A 23,471-nucleotide genomic window follows, 5' to 3' on the forward strand; every position below is an offset into this window, starting at 1 on the left:
TTTGAGTTTTCAGTGGAATGTGGGGAATCACAGTGACTTGCGTTTCTTATCACTTAGGCAAAATAGGTCTGTGCAGAAGCGGAGCGCAAGGTAGCTTCCCGCGTGCGGGCGGGGGGAGAGGGACGCCGCCCCGTCCCGACGGTCTTCTTTGTGGACATCCGTCTGGGGTTGGGGAGCGGCATGGCCTTTGGACTCACACCGTCTCCGCTGGGCCGCTGTTGGTTGTTGACTTTGGGCAAATAACTTAACATCTCTAAAGCCTGTTCCCTGCCCCTGGAGGGGGCGGAAGCTGGCCGTGCCCGAGAAGCCGTTTCATTTCGCAGACATGGTCCGCACACGGCAGGATTTAATCAATGCCGTACTGCAGCCACCTCTTGACTCACCTCTTTGTGGCAGGAAAGTTGCCCAATTAACGATGAGCTCAGTGACTAAGGATGGGCTGGTGTACACACAGGCTCTGAAATCTGCTCTGCCGCGAGACCTTGGGTAAATTACTTGTTTTGTTTCTGTTGTGGGGGCAATCCTTGTCTCATAGTTACTGTGAGGATGGATGCGTTACTACATCTCATGGCACACATAAACTAATTACTAAAATTCTAGGGCACATAAAAATGTTTTTTGCCGATCTGACAAAAATAGGAATAATTTTGATTCAGTCACACTGGACGGCTATTGTGTTCGCTGTTGTCATTTTAAAAATTTGACAACCTACATAGCCAGGTATTGCATGTTTTAAAAATTCTTGCGGCACACCGGTTGGAAATCACTGACCTGAAGCACTGGAACCTTACCTGGCATCTAGTAAGTGCTCAATAAATGCCCGCTACTGTTACCCTGGCTTCCTACTGGGGGTCAGAACTCTTGTGGTTATTCTGCCTTCCATCCCAGTGATACAGACTTCTGTGCTTCTTATTCTTGTAAAGCGTTCTCTAGGTTTGGGAACCAATATTTATATAGATCGATAGAGAGACAGGGATTATGCAAGTTTATTTGGGAGACAAAGACTGAAAGAGAAAGTCTCAGAGAATAAAGGCACAGTGAGAGGGGGAAAAAAAGCAAAGACATGAAATAAGCAAGGGTAGTTGCTTTCATTTCTAAAGATGTTATTTGGTTGGTAAAAACAGGATAAAACAGAGTAAGTTAATAAAGTTCATTTTATTTAAATATATCTTTAAAGGCATAGCAGTGATCAGTGAAGAAGAAAGCCCAGGTATGGGAAAACTGCTACTCCAACCAAGAAAGTAACACACAGGCAAGGCACATCTAAGTTAGTAAAAGGTCAGTTGCACCAGTCCTCACATAAGAGAATACTCAAGAGAAAAGGAAATTCAGATCCTAAGGGTTAAACTCCAAAGGTGGACAACTGCTTGCATTTACTGACAAGCTGACTATGAATTCCAGGTAAGGTTGAAATTTTTCTTGTTTCTTGGTTGGTCTCTCTCAGCATATATTCCATTATGTATTGAAAATTGTTAGAACCACAGACTCTCAGAGGCCATCCAACTGAACTGACTACTGATCTGCACTGTTACTTTCATAATTTAAAGGTTAATAGTCTCTCACAAGCATCTTTTTTCTCTGTAAAATGTAACCTTAAAAGTTTTGCTGATATGTGATTTGATCCCTGTAGGCACATACCATTCATTTTAAAAGTGTTAACATGTAGAAAGAGGACCCAGTATGTACACGCTCAGCACCAATTTAGCGGTGTGTATACTCTGCTCTTTGCTATACCCTAGATGACCTGGATATTTCTAGTGTACTCTGGACATATTACCTAGTCTGTCAATAGTGTCCTTCAAATTGATAGAAAGCAGGGACTGGGTGATGTTCTTGCAATTAATTCTACACAGAGATGCATACAGATGATGAATGAAGCCTCGTGTGGTGACCTGCCGGTGTTCTCCGAGGACTAAATGCTGAGCCTCAGAAACTAGAGCAGCCATCCTTTTGTCAACAGATCTCCAAGGGCCTCAGGACAGGGGATAAGAGATATTCATCTCTGCCCAATTTTACTGGATTTCAGCCCTTTATGTTGCTGCCAAGATGAGTCTTCTGAGTCCTGACCTTTTCCCCCTGGACAACTTTACCATTTTGTATATCTCAATAAACAGTTTGGTTCTTACCTGGGAATAGCTGTCCTAGATAAGCAAAATTATCACTCATGCCCAACCTACTGGCCCTTTCTCCTGCCTTTCTGGACCCTCCAGTAGTGCGATATACAAACAAAGCGTTCATTTCACAAAGAGAATCAATTTCCTAGGAGAAGAGGGTCAGTGAAAGCCCTGCAGAGAAAAGGCCTGAACTGGGTTTTGCCAGGTGAATGGGTGGGGCATTCCAAGCAGCTCAAAGAGTGCCTTGGACAGCTAGGGGCCTGTATTCCCAGCAGTTTTCCCACCCTTCTAATAATACCCCTGGAGTATCACTCCCAGCAGTGATTCTGAGTGCTAAAGGACTGGGGTGCCTTCTAGGAGAGGTATTAAAATACAGGCAGTAGGCCTTTTAGAGGGGGGCATGCAACCTTCTCTCCATTACAACAGAAGAGATTCTCTGAAGGTTTTTTAAATAAAAGAATAGCAGGATTCAATCTTAGAAAAATGACTTCTAAATACAAATATGTAGCCTGGCTGGTGTGGCACAGTGGTTGAGCATCAACCCATGAACCAAGAGGTTCCTGGTTCAATTCCCAGTCAGGGCACATGCCCAGGTTTTGGGCTCGATTCCCGGTGGGGGGTATGCAGGAGGCAGCTGATCAATGTGTCTCTCTCATTGATGTTTCTATCTATCCCTCTCCCCCTCTCTCTAAAATCCGTAAGTATATATTTAAAAAAAATAAATATAAACATGTATTTCCAGTTCCCTAATGGAAATATCTACTGGAAAGTCCTGCAAGTTCTCAAATATTTGTATGAGATTCCCAAAAATCTGCACATAAAGCATACAATTTGATCCGTTTTGACACATGTATACATGTAATAAACTATGACCACAATAAAAATTAAGAACATTTTTATCACCCCAGAAGTTTCCTTGTACTTTTTTTGGTTATAAATATGTTTTCATTGATTTCAGAGAGACGAAGGGAGAGGGAGAGAGAGACAGAAACATCAATGATGAGAATTATTGATTGGCTGCCTCCTGCACACCCTCCACTTGGGATGGAGCCCACAATCTGGGTATATACCCTGACCAGGAATCAAACTGTGACCTCCTGGTTCATAGGTCAATGCTCAATCATTGAGCACAACTGGCCAGGCTCCTTGTACTTCTTTGTAATCCACCCTCCTTACTACCATCCCCACCACTGGTCTTCTTCCTGTCATTGTAGACACTAACATGCCTCCCCCCAAACTGGGCCCGTCAGGGTCTTTCTCCAGGGAATCTGGATCTGGAAAGGACACAGTGGCAGAAGGTAGCTGAAGCTGTCCTCCAATGACAACTGCCTAGAGCAGCGGTTCTCAACCTGTGGGTCGTGACCCCTTTGGCGGTCGAATGACCCTTTCGCAGGGGTTGCCTAAGACCATCCTGCATATCAGATATTTACAGTACGATTCATATCAGTAGCAACATTACAGTTATGAAGTAGCAACGAAAATAGTTTTATGGTTGGGTCACAACATGAGGAACTGTATTTAAAGGGCCAGAAGGTTGAGAACCACTGGCCTAGAGGGACAATCCACACATTCCTGCTACAGATATCTGTGGGCTGGTTCTTGCCTTCTGCAGCTTGTTTGTTTTTTCAGTTCTATGAGCTGCCTAATATCCTTTTACATATCCTTTATTGCTTAATTGTGTCTGTTGCTTGCAAACATAGAACCCACATACACTGCACTTCCTCCTATAGTCACTATTTCAGGGAATGGCACCATGAAATTCTAGTCTCTCAAGCCTAACCTAGAATAATTTCTTAAAACTTGAGTCTTTATCATGTGTCATCTAACACATTAAATCCTGCCATTCTTCTCCCTGCTCAATATTCTGTCTCTATAAAATTCTTACTTGTTCTACTCATTATTTCTCTAGTACCTAGTACAGTGTTTGGCACTGAGCAGGTACTCAATAAATGCTTGCTGAGTGATAGAACGAAAGGTGATATTGTCCATCACCCTTAGAAACAAAAACAGATGGATGGATGAGTATTTACATGTGTGCGTGTTTACCAGGGTGGGAAAGACTTCTAAGTTAGCTTTTAATGTATCGCAGAAGCAAGTGATACAGCTGAACCAGGACTTTTGAGTGCCAATTCCATGCCATTTCCATTATATTATTATACTTTGTACCCTTTTCCTTGGAGTTCCATTTCTTCTTCCATCCTGCTCGGGTCCTTACTTCACCAAGTACCAGACTATTAACACTAGATAGAACTCTAAAATGTAACCCCATTCCAAGAGTATTTGCTTATTAACCAAGGGTCGGGGGTAGGTGCATGCAATAGAGCAGGGGTCCTCAAACTTTATAAACAGGGGGCCAGTTCACTGTCCCTCAGACCGTTGGAGGGCCGGACTATAGTTTAAAAAAACCACTATGAACAAATTCCTATGCACACTGCACATATCGTATTTTGAAGTAAAAAAACAAAACGGGAACAAATACAATATTTGTATTTGCATGTGGCCCGCGGGCCGTAGTTTGAGGACCCCTGCAGTAGAGTATCTAGATCAGTGGTTCTCAACCTTCTGGCCCTTTAAATATAGTTCCTCATGTTGTGACCCAACCATAAAATTATTTTCGTTGCTACTTCATAACTGTAATGTTGCTACTGTTATGAATCGTAACGTAAATATCTGATATGCAGGATGGTCTTAGGCGACCCCTGGGAAAGGGTCGTTCGACCGCCAAAGGGGTCGCGACCCACAGGTTGAGAACCTCTGATCTAGATTGAGGAGCCTGTAGCCCAGTGGTTCTCAACTTTTGCTGCACATTAGAATCACCTGGGAATCTTTTTAAAATCCTGACTTCTGGGTCTCATCCTCCGGAAATTCTGTTTCTTTGTTATGGGGTGGGGCCACAACATCATCAAATAGTTAAAGCCAGAAGGTCAAGTGAGCTGGAGGTCATGGATGTGACTAAAGATTTCTGAACCCAGGTTTAGAAGCAATAACCTTGCCAACGCGGAGAACAGTGTGCTGGACTGGGACAACCTCCCTGTGTCAAGCAAAGACTCCATACATAGAATAAACCTTTATTTAACAATCTGAAAATATGTTCTTTTGGCTTCAAGTCTTGAAAAAATGAGTGGTAAATCCAAGATTTGTTTCCCGTTCTCTAGTATGTATGGTTGTGTGTATGCATCTATAGATGCTTTTGCTTGTTATAGTCATTTTAGCCCCACTTTATTTAATATATAAAGTCTTATTATATAACAATGCTAAAATCTGAATTAAATATTCCCTGAGTCTAACAATCTCTTCTTCCAAGCCTGTCTGCCTCCCTCCTTCCCCTAAGTCTCTCCTCAGCCTCCATTAATGCTAGGTCTTTAGAGACAACCAGCATCCACTTTGAGAACCTAGAAATGAATGTTAGGCCTTAAGTCTCTGTGCTTATATACCCTCTAGCTGAAGAATCTCTCTGGGAGATGTACATATGTGGGAGGTCTTGGCAGTTACTCTTCAGAGTTGTGCACTTTGAATTGTAGATACCTGGAAAGTAAACATGATTGCATTAGATGCTCACCTGTCCTCCCACCAACCGCTCAAGGAGGGTAAAAACTCAGTTTGCTTCTATCAAACTATATTTCATGTCCTGTAATATTGAGGGAAGTGAAGCTGGTTGTTGGGATTATTGTCAAAACTTTTTGCAGATACTGGTCATTGCATCCTTCATCATCTCTTTACAAGGATTCACAGGAGAAATTTCCTTTTCATCTTAGTAGCAGGAGTCGTTTGAAGGAATGGCATCATGAATTGGCTGCACTGATCAGATTTTTCTCTTCTTGGATGTTTAGAAAGTCTGGAACCAATTTTGTGATCCATCCTTATTAAGTTTATTTCATAGAATGTATTTTTCTATTTGCCTAATTCATCGCTCCATTTTATGTCACTGTCATTAATATATTTGAGTTACTTTGCTATATTTTGTGTGTGTATATGTATTTGCCTTTTTGTATGTAACTTCTTTTTCTTTTTGAAATAAGTTCAGAAATAAATAAGTACTTGGGAGATAGGGCTATGGTGAGAGTCCAAGGCCAAGTGTTGGGGAATGGACACCCCAAACCCACAATGTCCCAGTTTACGCTTGGTTCCCCTGTTCCCACCTGCTTGACTTTGCTCTAAGGATATTGTTCACTGCTGGGTTCCCCTAGCAGCCATGGTGAAGATTCTAATCTGTAGTCAAACTTCTGTGCACTCCCAATGACCTATCTTACCACCCATCTTGGTCTCTGTGTATCTGTCCACCTTACCTCTTCTTGAAGCTCAGGTGCTGCGATGTTGCTGTCTTCTGGAACCACAGAGGCACGACGCCGGAGACCTTGGCTCTATAAAAAGAAGAGTTCTGCCAGTGAGAGGTGGCTCAACCTCCCCAGCCTCTCAGCTTAGGTCTTCTTTGCCTTACACTCTACAGGGTCACAGACAATACAAAGGGTAAACAGACAATGTTGTTTCACTACAGCCTGACGGCACCAGGGAAGGCTTTACTGTCATCCTCTTCCACAGGTCAAGAAACCAAGATTCAGAGGGTGAAATGACTTGCTGAGACAGGTAACCAGGTCTTTGGGCTCTAGAGTTGTTTCCATAATCAGACACTGTAATTTGTGTGACATGCATCAGTATGTATGTCTATGTGGGAGTCTGAGAGGATATAAATATAGGTCTTAAGAACACTACCTACCACTTTTAGACTAACTCTCCTTAAGAATACACTGCAGTTAACACACTGAGATGATCCTAACCTATGGCAGTTAGGAGAGGCAAGTGGTATGCAGGGGTCCTCAAACTTTTTAAACAGGGGGCCAGTTCACTGTCCCTCAGACCGTTGGAGGGCCGGACTATAGTTTAAAAAAAACTATGAACAAATTCCTATGCACACTGCACATATCTTATTTTGAAGTAAACAAACAAAACGGGAACAAATACAATATTTGTATTTGCATGTGGCCCGCTGGCCGTAGTTTGAGGACCCCTGGACTATAATGTTTTCTTTGGGAAAAGTTCTAGGTTCTGCAGTAGGAACCCAAAGTGTGAAAAGCTCTGTCTAGGAGCTGCTAAGCCAGGAGAAGGCCTTGGAACTCTACAATTAAGAATTAATTTATTTTTAATTGAAATTTAATTCACACACTATAAAATTCACCATTTTAGAGTATAACCAATTTCTATAAGTATGACAGCTACTTGAAATTTTTTGATTTTTCCTTATAGGAAAATTTTCTTCTGTTCTCTCCTCTGATTTCAGGCCAGGAATTACCTGAAAGGTAATACTACCTCCCAGAAAGTTATCATCCTCTCACAGGTATTTCAAATGCTAAGCAAGAACTAATTTCCTCATAATGATCTTTTTTATATGTGATCCATTTTATATGTGATATGTCCATAATTCTGCTTGAGAGAAAATACGATTTATGATGTATCTGCAAGGGAAGGGAAGTAAACAGATCTAGTAGGACAAAGGTTTCAGAGAATTGATGACACTGATAGGCTAGGATTTAAGATGCTCTAGCTGCTTAATTCCATAGGAAAAATAGGTTTCCTTAGCTGATGACCAAAGCAATCCCACAGGAAAGGCTGTGAGTAAACACTATAATTCTCAAACAAAACAAAACAAAACAAAAAACAATAACACTGTAATTCTCAAATATAAGGAGGTCGCCTCAGGGGAAAGGAGGTTGTGTCCTGTACCTCTTTCCAAAGGAGAACAGTATGATTAGCCTGTTCTTCAAAATAGACAGCAGCATCTTGGTCCCCATAATCTCCCTTTCAATAAGATTACTCCAAGAATGAAAATTTGTTTTATTATTCATCAGAGCCAAAAAGCTCACATTATTGCTGCCTCCATACTACAGTCATATATTACAAAGTCAAATATAAATTAATTTTGGATTTTCCATATTGTTGAGTTAATCTTCTTTGTGCAGAAATGTGAGAAGTGGCTATACTTGATTCGAAATCCCACAATTACCCTGGGCTTCTTCACTATCCATATGCCCCACATCTCTCTATCAGCGTAGTGACCTCACACCAGAAACCAGCCAAGAGGAAGTTTTATATCTTGCTCTGTTAGGACCTTCAATACCTCATGTGAATCAAGTCTCAGGGCATAATAATGTTGATGACTTAGATTTTAGTACCTCAGGGGAGTCAGCCAAGATGAGCTTGTTCTCTTCTTTGTCTTCCATCTTACTTGCCTTGTCAGATTCTGAAAAACCCTGTAGATCAAAGAGGACAACGTAGAAGAAAGTTCCAAACCTTCACACCCTGGATACCACCCTGGTGCCTGTTGTTCATGTTAACTCCTCTCAGATAGCGGGAGGCTCCCAAGGTATCATGGTCAACCTTCCTTAGGCATAGGCAGTGATAGGGTAGTGTGATCTGAGGGGTACCAGAAATCTCATACTCCCAGACAGCCACATGGCTCGTGCCCTGGCCGCTTTCATTGCCCCAATGTCACCTTCTCTGGCCACTCTGTTTAAAATCGCAATTCAGCCCCAATTCCCTACTTAATTTTTCTCCCTATCTTTTATCACCACTAATTATAATTTTACTTATTTATTCTGTTTTGTATTCATCTTCTCCCCTCCTCCACTAGGACATAAGATGCAGGAAGGCAGGGAATTTTACGCTTTGTTCACTGTAATACCCCACTTCCTAGGAAAGTGCCTGGTACATCGTAAGGACTCACTAAGTAATTGTGGAATGCGTGAATGAATGAATCTTGGTACCATACAGTCAGATGTCTCACCCAAATCCTCCCTACACTGCACCTGACAGATGATCATATATCTTAGCTTTTAATATCAAGGAAGGAGAACTATTTGTCATGGTGGCCCATCACATTTTGTTGTTTAGCAGCCCCTTGTGTCCCCTTTCATTCATATATATATAAAAATAATATTAATATTTTTATTGATTTCAGAGAGAAAAAAGTAGAGGAAGAGAAGCCTAGAAACATCAATGATAAGAGAGAATCACTGATCAGCTACCTCCTGCACGCCTCCTACTGGGGACTGAGCGGCAACCCGGGCATGTACCCTAATGGAATCAATTGTGGCCTCCTTCCTTGTTCATGCGCTGACGCTAAACAACTGAACCATACTGGCCGGGCACCCCTATATAGTGGGGCCTTGACTTACGAGTGTCCTGACTAACGAGTTTTTCGAGATACGAGCCATCTCTCGGCCAATTTTTTGCTTTGAGTTGCGAGCTAAAATTCCGGTTACGAGCCAGCTTCAGATACCCCACCGCTAGTTGGTGCAGCAAACGTCACAGTGAACGCCACAACATCAGCCCAGCATCACGTGTCTCACTCGTTCACTGTTGATTTGACATACGAGTAATTTGAGTTACGAGCTCCGTCAACGGAACGAATTACAACTCGTAAGTCAAGGCCCCACTGTATTTAAAAATTTTTTTTCCATACCATTTTTTAACAGAGCTAATTGCTAAAAGTTTCCCTGGTATTGATTCAAAATGTACTTTAAAAAATATTTATACATAGGGCCTAGTTCTGCCCTCAGGAATCTCATAGGATACATCAAATCTATGATAGCCTTTCCATCTGAATAGAATATGATTTGATTGCTAGATTCTTCACAGACCTGCTTGTTCTCCAGAGGGGCTGTGTCTCTATTTTAACACCATTCTTTTCTCATCCACATTCTCATCTGTCAAAAGCCCATCTTTTTTGCTTTCCTTCCTCTCTGAGTTCCTTCTAGGTCTTTCTTATCAATGAAATGATTCTATGCCAATTTGGTTGAGGTCTATTTACCACAGTCATAAGTATGACAAACTGAAGTGAGACCCTCTTCCCTACCCCCTATTCAAAAGTTAAAGCTTGCTGCAACCGGTTTGGCTCAGTGGATAAAGCGTCGGCCTGCGGACTGGGGGGTCCTGGGTTCGATTCTGGTCAGGGGCATGTGCCGTGGCTGCAGACACATCCCCAGTGGGGGGCGTGCGGGAAGCAGCTGATTGATATTTCTCTCTCATCAATAATTCTAGCTCTCTATCCCTATCCCTTCCTCTCTGTAAAAGATCAATAAAATATATTTTTTTAAAAAGTTAAAGCTCAAGATGTCAGGTATAGATTCTTTATTGGAACTCCCCAAACTTGTAGCAAAAAATAAAATTAGTAGAAATCTTTCATAATATTATTAGAGATAAGCCTTTTGTAGAAGTCAAATACCCTAAGAGTACAGGTCAGTAAATTAATTGCTCTGGAGATGTGAAACAATCCCCAGAACAACAACAAAAAAGTGGTCAAGAGTATTCTTGAGACTATAATATGACAAAATCTGATTAACTGTGGGACAACCTGGCCATAGTAAAGATGATCTACAGGGAGGTTATAAAAGAGAATAGACTTAATCAAATGCACTCTCACCTGAGGGGTCACCGAGGTGGGGGAAGTACAAAGATCTGGGTTCAGATTGTCGGTGTTTTCCTTTTCTTTGTCCTCAGTTCTTACTGGCTTCTGTGGTGGATCAAGAGGAATCTCGAAAGTGGCCCTAGAACTAGGACTTGGAGGCCCAGTCCCCAAGGAGGCCCTGGGGCTGGTGGGTGAACCTGGTTCAGAGGCTGCAGGACTGGAGGGTATGTTCCCTGAGGGGGTTCTGGAGCTGGGAGTGCCTCTGGGTGGAGGAGGCCTATTAGGGGGTGCTGAGGTCCTCTGGACAGGGGTTCTCTTCTTTAGTTGTTTAGACCCTTCACTTGAGGTTCGGGTTCGGAGGACAACTTCTGGGAGAGATGCCGGCTGCTCTGAAGGGATTAGGGCACTGCCTGGGGATGGATCTGGGGAGCTAGAGAAAACTTCCTCCTGGGACTCGCCACCCTCAGTGGGCTGGGGAGAAGAGGGCTGGGCCTGGGTAGGGCCATTGCAGGCTGGCAGAGGCTGTTCCTCCTCAGAGGAGTTTGCTTCAGCCTCTTCTTTCTCTATTTCCTTTTCTTTTAATGGCTCTTCTTTAATCTCAGAGTTGTCTTCTCCCTGAGCTGGATCCGATGTTAGCTCTTCTTCACTTGCTGAGATGGACTCCCTCTCACTTGTCAAGGAAAGTGTAGAGGGACTGGTAGGTGAGGTAGGAGGGCTGGAGACTGTAGATGTTCGAACTGGGGAAGAGATGACTAAAGAGCGTCTGCTGCTGCTAAAAATGAAGGACATTCAGATTCAGAAGAGCAAAAAAAATGGAAGTTTTATTGGGTATTTTTAAGTACCCCCAAATAATGATGCATGCTATAGAATAACAGAATAAAATAAAATGACACTAGAAAGTCTATATAATTTGCAATAATGCTTATGTTATCAAGTAGAGTGTAAAAGGCTATATCAAAATCTCAATTATTTACAAATATATAAAGAAAAAGAGACCAGAAAGTAACAAGAACATACTAACAAAATATTTTCTCTAGGGAAAAGATTCATGGGTGATATGCAGTTGATCTTCATGGATTCTGCATTTGCAAATTCACCGACTCCCTAAAATTTACTTGTAACCCAAAATCAATACTCGTGATGCTTTCATGGTCATTCATGGACATGTGCAAGCTGTGAAAAATCAGTGCCTGACAGCACTTTCTCACCTGAGGTCTAACAAGGAAATATTCTGCCTTCTTGTTTCAGCTCTCACATTGTAAACATGTCCTTTTGCCATATTTTTCACTGCTGTACTTTTGTTAGTGGTTTTTTTGTTTAAAATGGCCTCCAAGTGTAGTGCTAAAGTGCTAAGAGCTAAAGGACTGTGATGTGCCTTACAGAGAAAATATGTATGTTATAAGCTTTGTTCAGACATGAGTTATATAGTTCTGTGGGCTGTGAGTTCAATGTTAATGAATCAACAACATATATTAAATAAACTGTCTTTAAACAGAAACACACAGAAGACAAGGTTATGTATTGATCAGTTGATGAAAATGTTGGGACCAGGGACTCACAGAAACCTAACCGTGTTTCCCCTGGGAACAGTGGTTCAGTATTCACTAATTTAGTGCTGATGGTGACTTTATAGAACATAACTACCATAAATAAAAAATTTAACTGTAACATATATCCAGTAGGCTGGATACTGTGTTAAGTGCTTCTACAGCCAGCATTAGCTTAACTCCTCACCTTCTTAAGGCCTCCTGTGTACTGTACACTGAGTGATTAAGCAACTCACAAGTCTTTCCTTGACAGGTGCCAACTATGTGTTGTGCCCTGAGCACTAGGATGGGAGATGGGGATAGGAAGAGAAAGAGGTAAAAGAAAGTTCCTTCTAAGGGAGTTTCTGATACGACATAAGCTGAGTGATACAAGGTTCTTTCTAGCGCTACAATTCTAGAGGTCAGTAGGTGTAGAAGGCCCAGGACACAGCAAGAAAACACCAGATTTCCCTACAAGGGTCTGAGACATCTTGGTGTAATCATAAGTTTTAGATGAATGAACAATTAGAGAGAATCATGGTTTTCAATATTGGAAAGAGAAGAGAGAATTTTTTGATCAAAAGGGATTTCTCCTAGGAAGTCTACTTTGGCTCTTTAGTGATTCTTTTTAATAGTTTGTAACTAATTGCTAAATGAGAAGTTCAAGCAACAGATGTGAGCCCTATTTTGTCAAGTCTCAAGCTCAATTTCATCACCTCTTTAAAACCTTGTCAGGCTGTTTGTACATTGGCAATTACTTATCTCTCTGGCATTCCTACCACTCTCATTAGGCACTTTATATGTGCAAAAGTTTAAGTTAGTCCTTATCTCCTAATGCACATTTTCTGTCCTTTCAACTTTTTGTAAATCACTTCAGGGAAAGAACAAATCTCTATGTCTTTGGATCCCTAATTCTCAGCATAAAACTTGACCATAGAAGGAACGTAATCAAACTTCCTGAATAAAGGCTTCCAAATAAGAAAGTGATCACATTCTGAGGGACCAGTGAATTGCTTATACTTACCAGCATAAAGAATGTATGATGGCAATTGACACCACAAAAAAAAGAAAAAAGTGGAAAATCAATCCATAACAGATTAAAAATATTTGCAATGAGTATCATTAAATAATTAATATCCAGAATATTTTTAACCCCCCCCCAAAAAGTTCATATAACTAAAATATTTTAAAAAGGGTATAGAGCCTGGCTGGTGTGGCTCAGTGATTGAGCACTGACCCATGAACCAATAGGTCACAGGTTTGTTTGATTTCTGGTCACATGCTCGGGTTACAGCTCAATCTCCAGTAGGGGGCGTGCAGGATTCTCTCATTGATGTTTCTACCCCTCTCTCTTCCTCTCCCTTTCTCTCTCTCTAAAAAAAATAAATAAAAAGGGTAAACAATCCAATGAAAAATTTGAAAAAAGGATAAACAGGAGACTTACAGAACAGGAATCTTAAATGGCTAATAATGTGAAAAGATGTTCAAGCTCATTAGCAATTGTGGAGATGTGAATTAAAACTGCAAAAAAATTAGATTTCATACCCATTAGGTTGAAAATTAAGTATGACAACGTTACATATAGCAAGAATATGGAGCAATGAGGGCTTTTATTTACTGTTGGTGGATTGTAAATGGAAACAATCACTCTGAAGAACAATTTGGCAATGGCAGTATCTAGTAAGGCTGAAGAAGCCCAAATGCACAGACTCTGTGGCTCAGCAATGCCACTCCCTGTACACACCCTAAGGAAACTCCTGATAATATTCACAAAGAGAAATGTAAAATGTGTTCACTGTAACATTATTTGTAATAGCAAAAACTAGGAAACAATCCAAATATTCATTAGCAGGAGGAGAGATAAATTGTGAACTAGCCATACAACAGCATCCATAACAGTATGGAAAGAACAGAGCTAGCACATGAAAAAACAAGAATAAATAAATCTCACAAACAATACTAAGAACAAAAGAAGTTTTTAAAAAATACAGTATAATTCTATTTATATGGTTTAAACATGCAAAAAAATAATTTCTGTGTGTATAATAAAAGTAATTAGACATGCAGGGGGATAATAGATACTAAATTTAAGATAGTGATTACCTTTGGTGGAAAGTGAGTGGGGAAGAGATACTGGTAGCTTCAATTATATATATAACTAGAGGCCTGGTGTACAAAATTCGTGCATGGGTAGGGTCCCTAGGCCTGGCCGGTGATGAGGGCCGATAGGGGCCTTCTGGCTGCCAGCTGGGGCCTTCCTTGGTTCCACACCACCCCTGGTGGTCAGTGCACGTCATAGCGAGCGATAGAACTCCTGGTCTCCCAAACTCCCACAGGGACACTTTGCATATTAAACTTTTTTATATATAGTTGTTTTCTTAAATTTTGTGGTAGGTATGTGGCTATTTGTTGTCTTACTCTTTATACTTGTAGTTATAGCTGAAATATTTCATAACAGGTAAAAGAATTTATATAGGGGTGTAACAACAGACAATATCATGCACATAAGCACACAGGAATGGCCAGGATTTGGGATGGAAGACAAGACTGTTGAATATGTTCACATACCGGACAAGTGAAACAAGAAAGAGTCTCAGAAATTGCTCACCTTGATAGTCCCTTCACCACAAAGACTTTGTTGGAATGTTGCTTCTCCAGTTTGCTCATCACTTCGTAGAGATTGTGGTTCAGCTAGAGCCAGCAAGAGAGAAAGAGATGCTAGCCAGATGGGACCTGAGACTGGCATATCCCTTCTCTACTTTCTTTCAGACAGCTCTCCCAAATAAAACCTTCCCACCCTTAATTATAAAACTCCTCTTCATTTCTTTGGCAGGGTCCTGTCCCACCACCCCTTCCTCCTTGACTTCCTTCTTAAGTTCTGCTTCTTCCATCAGACTGGCAGCTTTTAAGGTTGGGTCCTTGATGTTTGAGATTCTAGCTTCTCAGGTGATCCAGGAAATGAAAACTCATGGTAATATTAACTAGGCAAATCATAATTTAGCCAAAATAACTGTGGAGCAGAACATGTGTGCATGTGGATGTGAATGTAGTTGATGATAGCTAAGAGTGTTGGAATCCCAGGACTAGAAAAGACCCCATGAGGTCAGTTCTGTGCCTGCATGTCCTGAGTAGGATTGGCCCTATTCAAGACCAATGAACTACCAGAGAAACTGACTGGTGCTTAAACACTGTCCTCTTTGTTCTATAGCAACCAAAGACAGATATTCCACTACTTAGTTCCCCATTTCAGCTGTTCCTTCCATAGGCCTAACCTCCTTTATTCATCTGAAGTTCAAGTTTTGATCCTATTATTCACTTGTTAACGGGGATGGAAAGGACCTTCTGATATGTATTTATGCTTTAATATGGTCAACACAGTTAATCAAGTGCTTTCATTTCATGAGAAAAGGGTACAAATCTGTGGTGCTGATATGGATACTAATGATTATGTAAATTAGGACTACTTTCATATTTACTAGAAAAATCCACGGAGATGTCTAAATTGACCAGCTGTGTCTCACCTTGCTCATTTCTCTGTAGAAAACATCCTTCAAGTTGGAAATGTTTTGAAAGATGGTCACATAACAGCCAATACGACTATCAGGAGACAAAACAACAAACATCCAGGTAAAGGGTTGGTAAAGAAAGTCTTTTTTTGAAAACACAAGGTAGGAGCTTTAGCCAAAGCCAGCCACCACCAAGGATCCTCAGAGGAAAGCACCCCACATCCTAAGACTCAGGATGTTCTGGGATCTGCTTCATCAGAGCCAGCCCAGGAGCACACCTGACTCTCAGGAGTGAGAAGGCCAGAGGAGACACTCAGCCCAGGCTGACACCAAAGTGTAACAGATCTCTAGCTGCATGAAGTTATCTGATTCAGGCTCTTTAGGTATTGAAGCAGACATTAAAGTGCTTTGAAGAATTTTTAAAGTGCTATATAAATATAAGGACATACAAAAAAGGGAAAATATTATATGCAAATAAAAAAATAAATATAGGGCCAATTACAATTATAATAAGTAATTATTCTTTCTCATTATGCAATATTGAACTTCTGTGAAGCTATATGTACATTAATGGAATTCTACTGGAATTGAATTGGGAAAATTTACATTTCAAGAAACTATTGAATTTCACTTCTTTTTAAATTAAGTCATATAATGTTTTAGAGTACATGTAGTTATTAAAAAGGTTCCATCATATGTAAACTAATATTCAGTGACAATATGAAATACAATGGCTGCAACTGCATTAAAGCATAGCTTGTACAGTGAAAAGAAAATAGGATACAAATGGAATTTCTGCTCAGATTCCTCTTCCAGTGTAAAAAATTTACATCTAAAGCACTTTTACCTACTGTGAAACAAAGACATCTTCATTAATGGAAATAATCATCCCATGATTTATCTATGTAAATGTGGATGGTCACAAACCACGCTTGTTTAAAATAATACATCCTTGTGGCATGAAACCAGATACTCTTACTGTGCATAATGACAGCACTTTACTTGCAAGCTCTCTCCTATTCAACAAGCATCTTGTCTTTAAAGCCGGAAAAGCTGGCAGGGCAAGGATGGTTATCTGTGTATTGCATATGAAGAAACCAATGTCTAGAGAGATAATATTGCCTAATATTACACAAGTTAGCCAGGCCGAGGCTACAACCTACTCTTGGATGCTTTTTTTTCATGAGGTGACAGCACTTTCCAGAATCGTAGTCATTACCTATTATAAAGAACAGGTAGCTCCTCTAGTAGTTCTTGGTTCAGGTCTTCAAACACAAGCTGGGCTTTGTTGAACTCTTCATCTGCCTGGTTGGTAAAAGAGACAGGACAATTCCCCTCAATCCTGAGCCCCAGGATAGACGCTGCTGCTTTTATCCTTTCAGGGACCAGGCTTACTTGGAACCATGCCTCTCCTTCTCAGAGCCATGCCCTCCCCAGCCTTGACTCTCTGGCTATCCTTAGGGCATCGGTGTCAGAGGGAACAGGGACTTCCTTCAGGACCCTGGAGGTTGAATTTATCATTTCCTAAACCCAGCGTGACAGGGGAGGCTTTACCAGGCTTTTTTTTTTTTTTTTTTTTTTTTTTTTACCTTGGCAATCTTGGCCTCATCTTTCTTCTTGGCATTCTGCACCGCCTCCAGGTGGTGTCGGGCACTGTCATAGTCCACGAGTTTCCGACCCCTCTTGGCAATTCTTTCCTAACCCAGAATCATGAGAAAAAGCCTTGATATTCTTCAGTGGCCAGGAAGTAGGTAACAGAGTATCAAACAGAGAGGCAAGATTCCTGGGTCCTATTACCAAATTTCAAGTTCTAATATGCTTTTGTACCCAAGGGATCTCCCTTATCTGGAAAGAATGGGAGTTTTCAGGGGGAAATAAAGGGCACTCCCACACTTGGAGGCCTGCATTAAATATTAACATTTCCTACGAACTCACTAGAAACTAGTTCAGCCTCTGGGATAAGTGGTCTTGAGACTCCTATGAAATTGAAAGGCAGGAGTTTTGGATTTCACGCCCAACACTGCCATTTATTAGCCTTGTGACCGAGGGCAAGGCCCATCTCTTTTGAAGCCTCAGTAGCCTTATTTGTCTTTTGGTGTTATTTTAAAGATCAAATGCTGAATATGAAGTCCTTTGAAAATCCTAAAGCACAATAAAAATATTATGAACACTGAGAGTCTCCTCAATCTCATCCAAACTACAAAGTATACTGTTATTGACCCGTCTCATTCTTTCAATCACAGAATTTGAAAGGATCTTAACAATTATTTGGTCCACGTTCCTATGCAATACATGAACTATCTCTACAATTACTAAGTTAAGAAGTACTTTGACTTCTGTTTGAACAGAGAATAGACAACCCACTATCTTATAGTATATTCCATTTTACTTCGTTTTGGGAAAGCTCTAACTATGGGAAAATTAAGGCTTACTCTCATTTCTTCCTATTAATCTAAAATTAGTGCCTGGCAGACTAGGTGATATTAATTGAATGAATTCTAATTCTGCTTTCTGGAACTGTTTAGAACAGGTTCACTTCCTTTTTAAACTAACAGACTTTCTAATATTTGCAGATAACTATTATGACTCCTTCTGCTTCTCTACAATAAACATCTTTTAGTCTCATTAGTGGTTTCAAACAACTAAAAGGGATGCTCTAACCTGGATCTAGTTTAAAATCAGTCCAAATCTAGTTCACTGAAATCTAAGTCTAAACATAACCTCCACACTACCTTTAACCTTCCACCCTAACCTCTTGACTAACCCTCAACTTTAATCCTTCTCCTAACCTACTCAACTTTGTTCCTAACCACAGGCTCTAACTCTACTTATAAGTTTAACCCAATATGGTCTCTTATATGGGCCACTCATAACCCATCCCTGATTGTGTAAATCCAGTGAGTACCTTAATTTCACCAAACTGGGCTACATAGTTTTCCATGGTCCTCAAAGCCTGGTCAGCTAGTTTCTCTTCATAGTCTTCCCAAAGGAGATCATTATTCTGTGGGACAGAGGCAAAGGGGAGTTGTGAGGGCTCCACTTCTCAACAACTGCATACCAGGGAAATACCCAAAGTCTTTCTGCAACGGACTTCCTTGTTTGAGCACTGGGAAGAATCAGATGAAGAAACAGCCCTTCCCCAAGGAACTGCCCTATAAAAGGTTAGACATACATTCAGGGATTAAAAACAGGAATAGATGGTCAGAGTATTGGACTCTAGTGCTTGAAGGATAGGTAAGTTTGGGAGTAAATAATTACATGAAGTTAGGTTTCATGAAACCTTCCATAAGGTGTTGTTGGTTTTTTTTTATAAATATATTTTATTGATTTTTCACAGAGAGGAAGGGAGAGGGATAGAGAGCTAGAAACACCGATCAGCTGCCTCCTGCACACTCCCCACTGGGGATGCGCCCACAACCAGGGTACATGCCCTTGACCGGAATCGAACTGGGGACCCTTCAGTCTGCAGGCTGACGCTCTGTCCACTGAGCCAAACCGGTCAGGGCACCTTCCATAAGGTTTTAAAGAGGGGAAAAGGGTCAAAAACAGAGAGTCCACAGATTAGGGAAAACTTGTTTCTACCTTCATAGTTGCAATTTTTTCTTCTACCTGTGACTGAGACTATACAAATGAACAATGTGAACTGGCTCATGCCCTTGACCGGAATCAAACCTGGGGCCATTCAGTCCGCAGGCCGATGCTCTATCCACTGAGCCAAACTGGCTAGGGCTGGCTCCTTTGTTTTCCTATTTGCTTGATGGAGACGCTAAGGTGATGTTGAAATGAGGGCAGGAGTGAGTTGGGAAGAGTTGGAAAGCCCGGAACACTTACCCCTACAATGGCCTTCAGCTCCTCATGACCGTCCCACTCACTGCTGTAGATCTCCTGCAGGGTTTCTGACACTCTCTTTGAGCTTTCATGCATTACTGAAAGGAGAGAGCTCCATAAAGTTTCCCAAAAGTAGTTTGGAATAATCATACGGGTGACAGGCATATCAGGGGGATAAACTGAGAAGGTTTGGGTTATCAGTGAGGGAAGCTGGCTGGGGCTGGGATAGAAAAAGTTACTCTTCCTTGGCCCACCAAGTTCCAGGAGTCAGACGCAAGCAAGCAGCGATAAAAACCCTGAGTACGGTTGGGTTTCTTCCCCATCCCTCAAACCTGCCAGAGCTGCATAAAAACCTCTGCATTTTCTCCAGTGCTACAATACCCACCTTTGACTGCACTCAGGAAGTTCTTCAGCTCCTTGTATAGCTTGAGGCCCTCTGCCTGAAAGAGAAATGCCTTTGGTGACTAAAGAGATATATGTGGAAAGACGCTGCAGAGGTCAAAGTATAAAAGTAGCTTAAAAGCAGGGATCAATCCTGAATTTCTTCAAACACTTGCAAATGTAAATTAGCTTTTACTCTCTTTACCAAGAAGTTGAAGGTTGTCTCTTTGGGGCAATTTTCAAGGGGAAATTGTTCCCACTGCATTGGTATGTCTTCTTTCCCATGTCCTTCCTTCCAGTGAACAAGAGCCTATACCTAAGTTTCTTTGTTGAAATTCAGTGATCATCTGGCTTATGCCTTGCTCTCTGGGTAAACTGCTACCATCTTCTGCAGACGCCAGACCCTCTTCCTTCCCTGCTCCCTCACACAGGCCATTCTTCTCCTCCCCTAATGTCCTTCTCTGCGTTAGCCCACTTTACCCTTCCATCAGCCACCTGCTTTATACTTTCTTCCAAGGAGCCTCATCATTGACTCTCCTGTTCCAACTCCAGTGTCCTCACTTATAGTTCTATCTATCTGCCTGATTCGATCTTTGCTCCTGTGTCTGAATTCTCACTTTTTATGCTAGGACTCCCAAGCAGAGATTAGGTCTCTTCCCTCTAAAAACAGAAGGGAGGAGGAGAAGAAGGTATCATTTAGGTTTGGCAGTTCAACTCTCAACTCAATAGATGAGCTACTTTTGTTATAGCTCTGACAAATGTTCATTTAGCCTCTGCTTCTTGAATACCTCCAGCAACCAGAAACTCACATAATCTTTTGTTGAGGATGAACTTCATTTTAAAATAGCTCTATCAGAACTTTTGCCCACTGGCCTTACACTGGCCTTCTGTACTCCTGGCAGATATAATTTCTCTTGCACATATGTTTAAAGAGATCTTTCACATGCCCTGTACCAAGTCTTTTTCACAGGTTTTTCAGTTGTTCCTCAGAGTGTTTTTTAGAGACCCTTCCCCTTCTGTGTGAACTCCAGCTTTTAGGAGTTAGATAAGAAGGAAGTTAGAGGCCAGACCAGCCGTGGGCAAACTACGGCCCACAGGCCGGATCCGGCCCGTTTGAAATGAATAAAACTAAAAAAAAAAAAGACTGTACCCTTTTATGTAATGATGTTTACTTTGAATTTATATTAGTTCACACAAACACTCCATCCATGCTTTTATTCCGGCCCTCCGGTCCAGTTTAAGAACCCATTGTGGCCCTCGAGTCAAAAAGTTTGCCCACCCCTGGGCCAGACCATTGACATTTTGGAGCCTGACTTTAGGAGTATGGGACTGGACTGAAAGGCCAGGCCCATGGGTCAGAAGCGTGATCCTCCTACCAGTTCAGGTGATGAAGTATCTGAGCTAAGATGCATTATTCAGTACATACTTGTGAACTAGTTCATTTGTTTTATTTGCTTGTGCTCATTACTGGGTAGGCTATTGAGCATACCAAAAGTATAAAAAATTTATAGGAGAAAACCTGAAAATTCTATCTAACAACTTAAATTAAAATTTTGTGTACATCTTTGAAGTAAAGACCATTATTGTTTAATTTTAGCAGAAAATCTAGATCTACTCAGTCAAATAAAGAAAACTGGACTAATTATTTCATTTATCTTCTTGCCTCCAGAGCTCTCCTCTAAGCCAGTCCAAACTTTTCACTGTACTTCAGGTTAACAGTCCTCCTCAAGGGGCTGAATACCAGGCTCAAGGGACATGAAAACAAAGATAGTCTCAAGGTAGTCTAACACACTGTGAGAGAGGGGGAAGAACTGGGATTGTGTAGTGTGTCATAGCAAATGAGAATAAAGACAGCAGTAGAGAAATTACCAAAAAGAGTCAGATGCTACAGAGCGGTTAGAATGCAGGAAGAATCTGTAAAAGTTACTGGACTTGGTAATGGGAGGTCACTGTTGACCGTGAGAAAGTGTTTCAAAGGCATTATGGAGACAAATTTGGTCGGTTAAAAAAAATTCAGAAACACTCAGCATTCACCAGAAAGGATGTCTCACTTCCTCCTCGCTTTTCCATCAACAGAAAAAAAGTTTAATAGTCTAACATGTTAAATGTACATAATATTTGTTTTAAAATCTTTATTGTTGAAAGTATTACATATGTCCCCCTTTTCCTCCTATCGACCCCTTCTAGCCCACCCCACTCCCACCCAGGCCTTCACCACCCTATTGTCTGTGTCCATGGGTTATGCATATATGCAAGTTATTTGGTTGATCTCTTCTCACCCACCAACCATAATACCTTTTAAACATGGCTATGGTAGGTAGGTATAAGTTTGGGAGTTTTGCAAATGTGATAACCCAGGTTTTAAAAAGTTCTGAAAGAGTTTTAGGGATTATAGAAATTAACAAGGATTTAAATTTATTTTTTTGAAAGAAAACAATTTGGACTCAACTCTTTACTTCACCGTGAAGATTTGGTCTGAAAAATACATATGTGAGGAACAAAAGCTGGTAAAATCTTACATAATTTCTATAAATAAAATTCTTAATTTTTATCCCATTGGATATTATATGGCCTAGAAAACCAGGTAAATAATCAGGCTACCATGTATGATCGTGTAGGTTGTATGCACACTGTTCAATACTAGGGGGAACTATTTATTCCATAGTCCATAAAATGTGAATGCCTTCTGCCCTCCATCACACCTCACGAAAGTCCAAATCCATTTTTGTGTTTTAGAATCAAGCCTCCTCAAAGTTCTTCCTTTATGCTCTTGTTCCTTCCTTTGAGGAGATGAAGTGGTGGTAGTAGGATGCGGGGTGGCGAAAAAACACTGAATGTCATTTTTTAATTATTATTATTGTCTAAAGTTTTACATATGTCTTCTTTTTCCCCAATTGACACCCCCTCCCCACACTAGCCATTCCCACCCCGGGCAAGCCCCCACCACCCCAGTGCCTGTGCTGAATGTCATTGTATTTCTCTGACCTGTCTTCCCTGAAATGTCTCCAGGCTAAGTCACCCCAGGTTCTCACTTGTCTGGGAGTCAAATACTTGTCTCTGCCACCAACTAGCAAGTTATTCTGCTTCTCTGGCTTTAGTTTCCTCATCTATAAATGCCGGGTAAGGCAATGTTTAGCTCTAAATCTTTGTATTGCTTCTGCTCTCTGAAGCCTTGTCAAATTCCTGGCAGCACTATAAAGAGTCTGAGTTAGTCCCTCCCATCCCTATACAAACAGTCCCAGCCCTCAGTTAATGAACCACTCACTCTGGAAGCTTCTCCTAAGCACGCAGGTAGGTAAACAGAGCTATGTTCTCTAGGAGACTGGGGTAGTGAGGATAAAGAAGGCCCCAGTCCTGGGGTTCCCTATTTGCTGGAGAAAAATGGACCAGAGAAACCCAAACATTCAGCAAAATAAGTAAATAGCATGACCAACCTTGAGCAAGTGCTGAAAGTGTTTGATCTAATGGAGGTCCAGAAAGGGGAAGATAAAGCTAAATTGTTAGATTGGATTTTAAAAGCAATGATTTGGAAGCAGCTCTCAGCTACCAGAAATAAGGGATTAAAGTACTGCTTGGGAAAAAGAATTCTTCCTATATAATATGTTTTGGAGAGAGGGAAAAGAGGGAAGCAAGTAGAGCCCTCAAAGAAAAATTACCTATGGAAATTTAATTAGGAACCTAGGGAAGTGCAAGGCCTTGAAATCAGGTTGGAAAG

General features: G+C 41.1%; 1 protein-coding gene and 1 long non-coding RNA gene across 5 annotated transcripts in view; one reads left to right on the forward strand and one right to left on the reverse strand.

Annotated features, from left to right (window-relative positions):
- The first annotated feature begins 811 nt into the window (after positions 1-811).
- LOC106698293 lies at positions 812-2,161 on the forward strand. Its single transcript, XR_002830955.1, has 2 exons — positions 812-1,401; positions 1,854-2,161. It is a non-coding gene; the product is annotated as an uncharacterized LOC106698293 (long non-coding RNA).
- Positions 2,162-5,168: 3,007 nt separating this feature from the next.
- BIN2 (bridging integrator 2) overlaps positions 5,169-23,471 on the reverse strand; it is a 34,160-nt gene continuing 15,857 nt past the window's right edge. For 2 of the 4 annotated variants that reach the window (XM_023759739.1, XM_006095663.3), the window contains exons 3-13: positions 19,761-19,815; positions 19,379-19,473; positions 18,453-18,548; positions 17,137-17,244; positions 16,767-16,852; positions 15,563-15,638; positions 14,650-14,732; positions 10,531-11,287; positions 8,282-8,359; positions 6,401-6,475; positions 5,169-5,639 (exon numbers count right to left, since the gene is read on the reverse strand). In XM_023759739.1, coding sequence (XP_023615507.1) covers positions 5,610-5,639; positions 6,401-6,475; positions 8,282-8,359; positions 10,531-11,287; positions 14,650-14,732; positions 15,563-15,638; positions 16,767-16,852; positions 17,137-17,244; positions 18,453-18,548; positions 19,379-19,471 — 1,482 coding nt within the window. In that variant the 5' untranslated portion in view covers positions 19,472-19,473; positions 19,761-19,815 and the 3' untranslated portion in view covers positions 5,169-5,609. The other 2 variants (XM_023759737.1, XM_023759738.1) reach the window with 2 other exon arrangements.

Source organism: Myotis lucifugus, unplaced genomic scaffold (assembly GCF_000147115.1).
Source record: "Myotis lucifugus unplaced genomic scaffold, Myoluc2.0 scaffold_160, whole genome shotgun sequence".
Lineage (NCBI taxonomy): Eukaryota > Metazoa > Chordata > Mammalia > Chiroptera > Vespertilionidae > Myotis > Myotis lucifugus.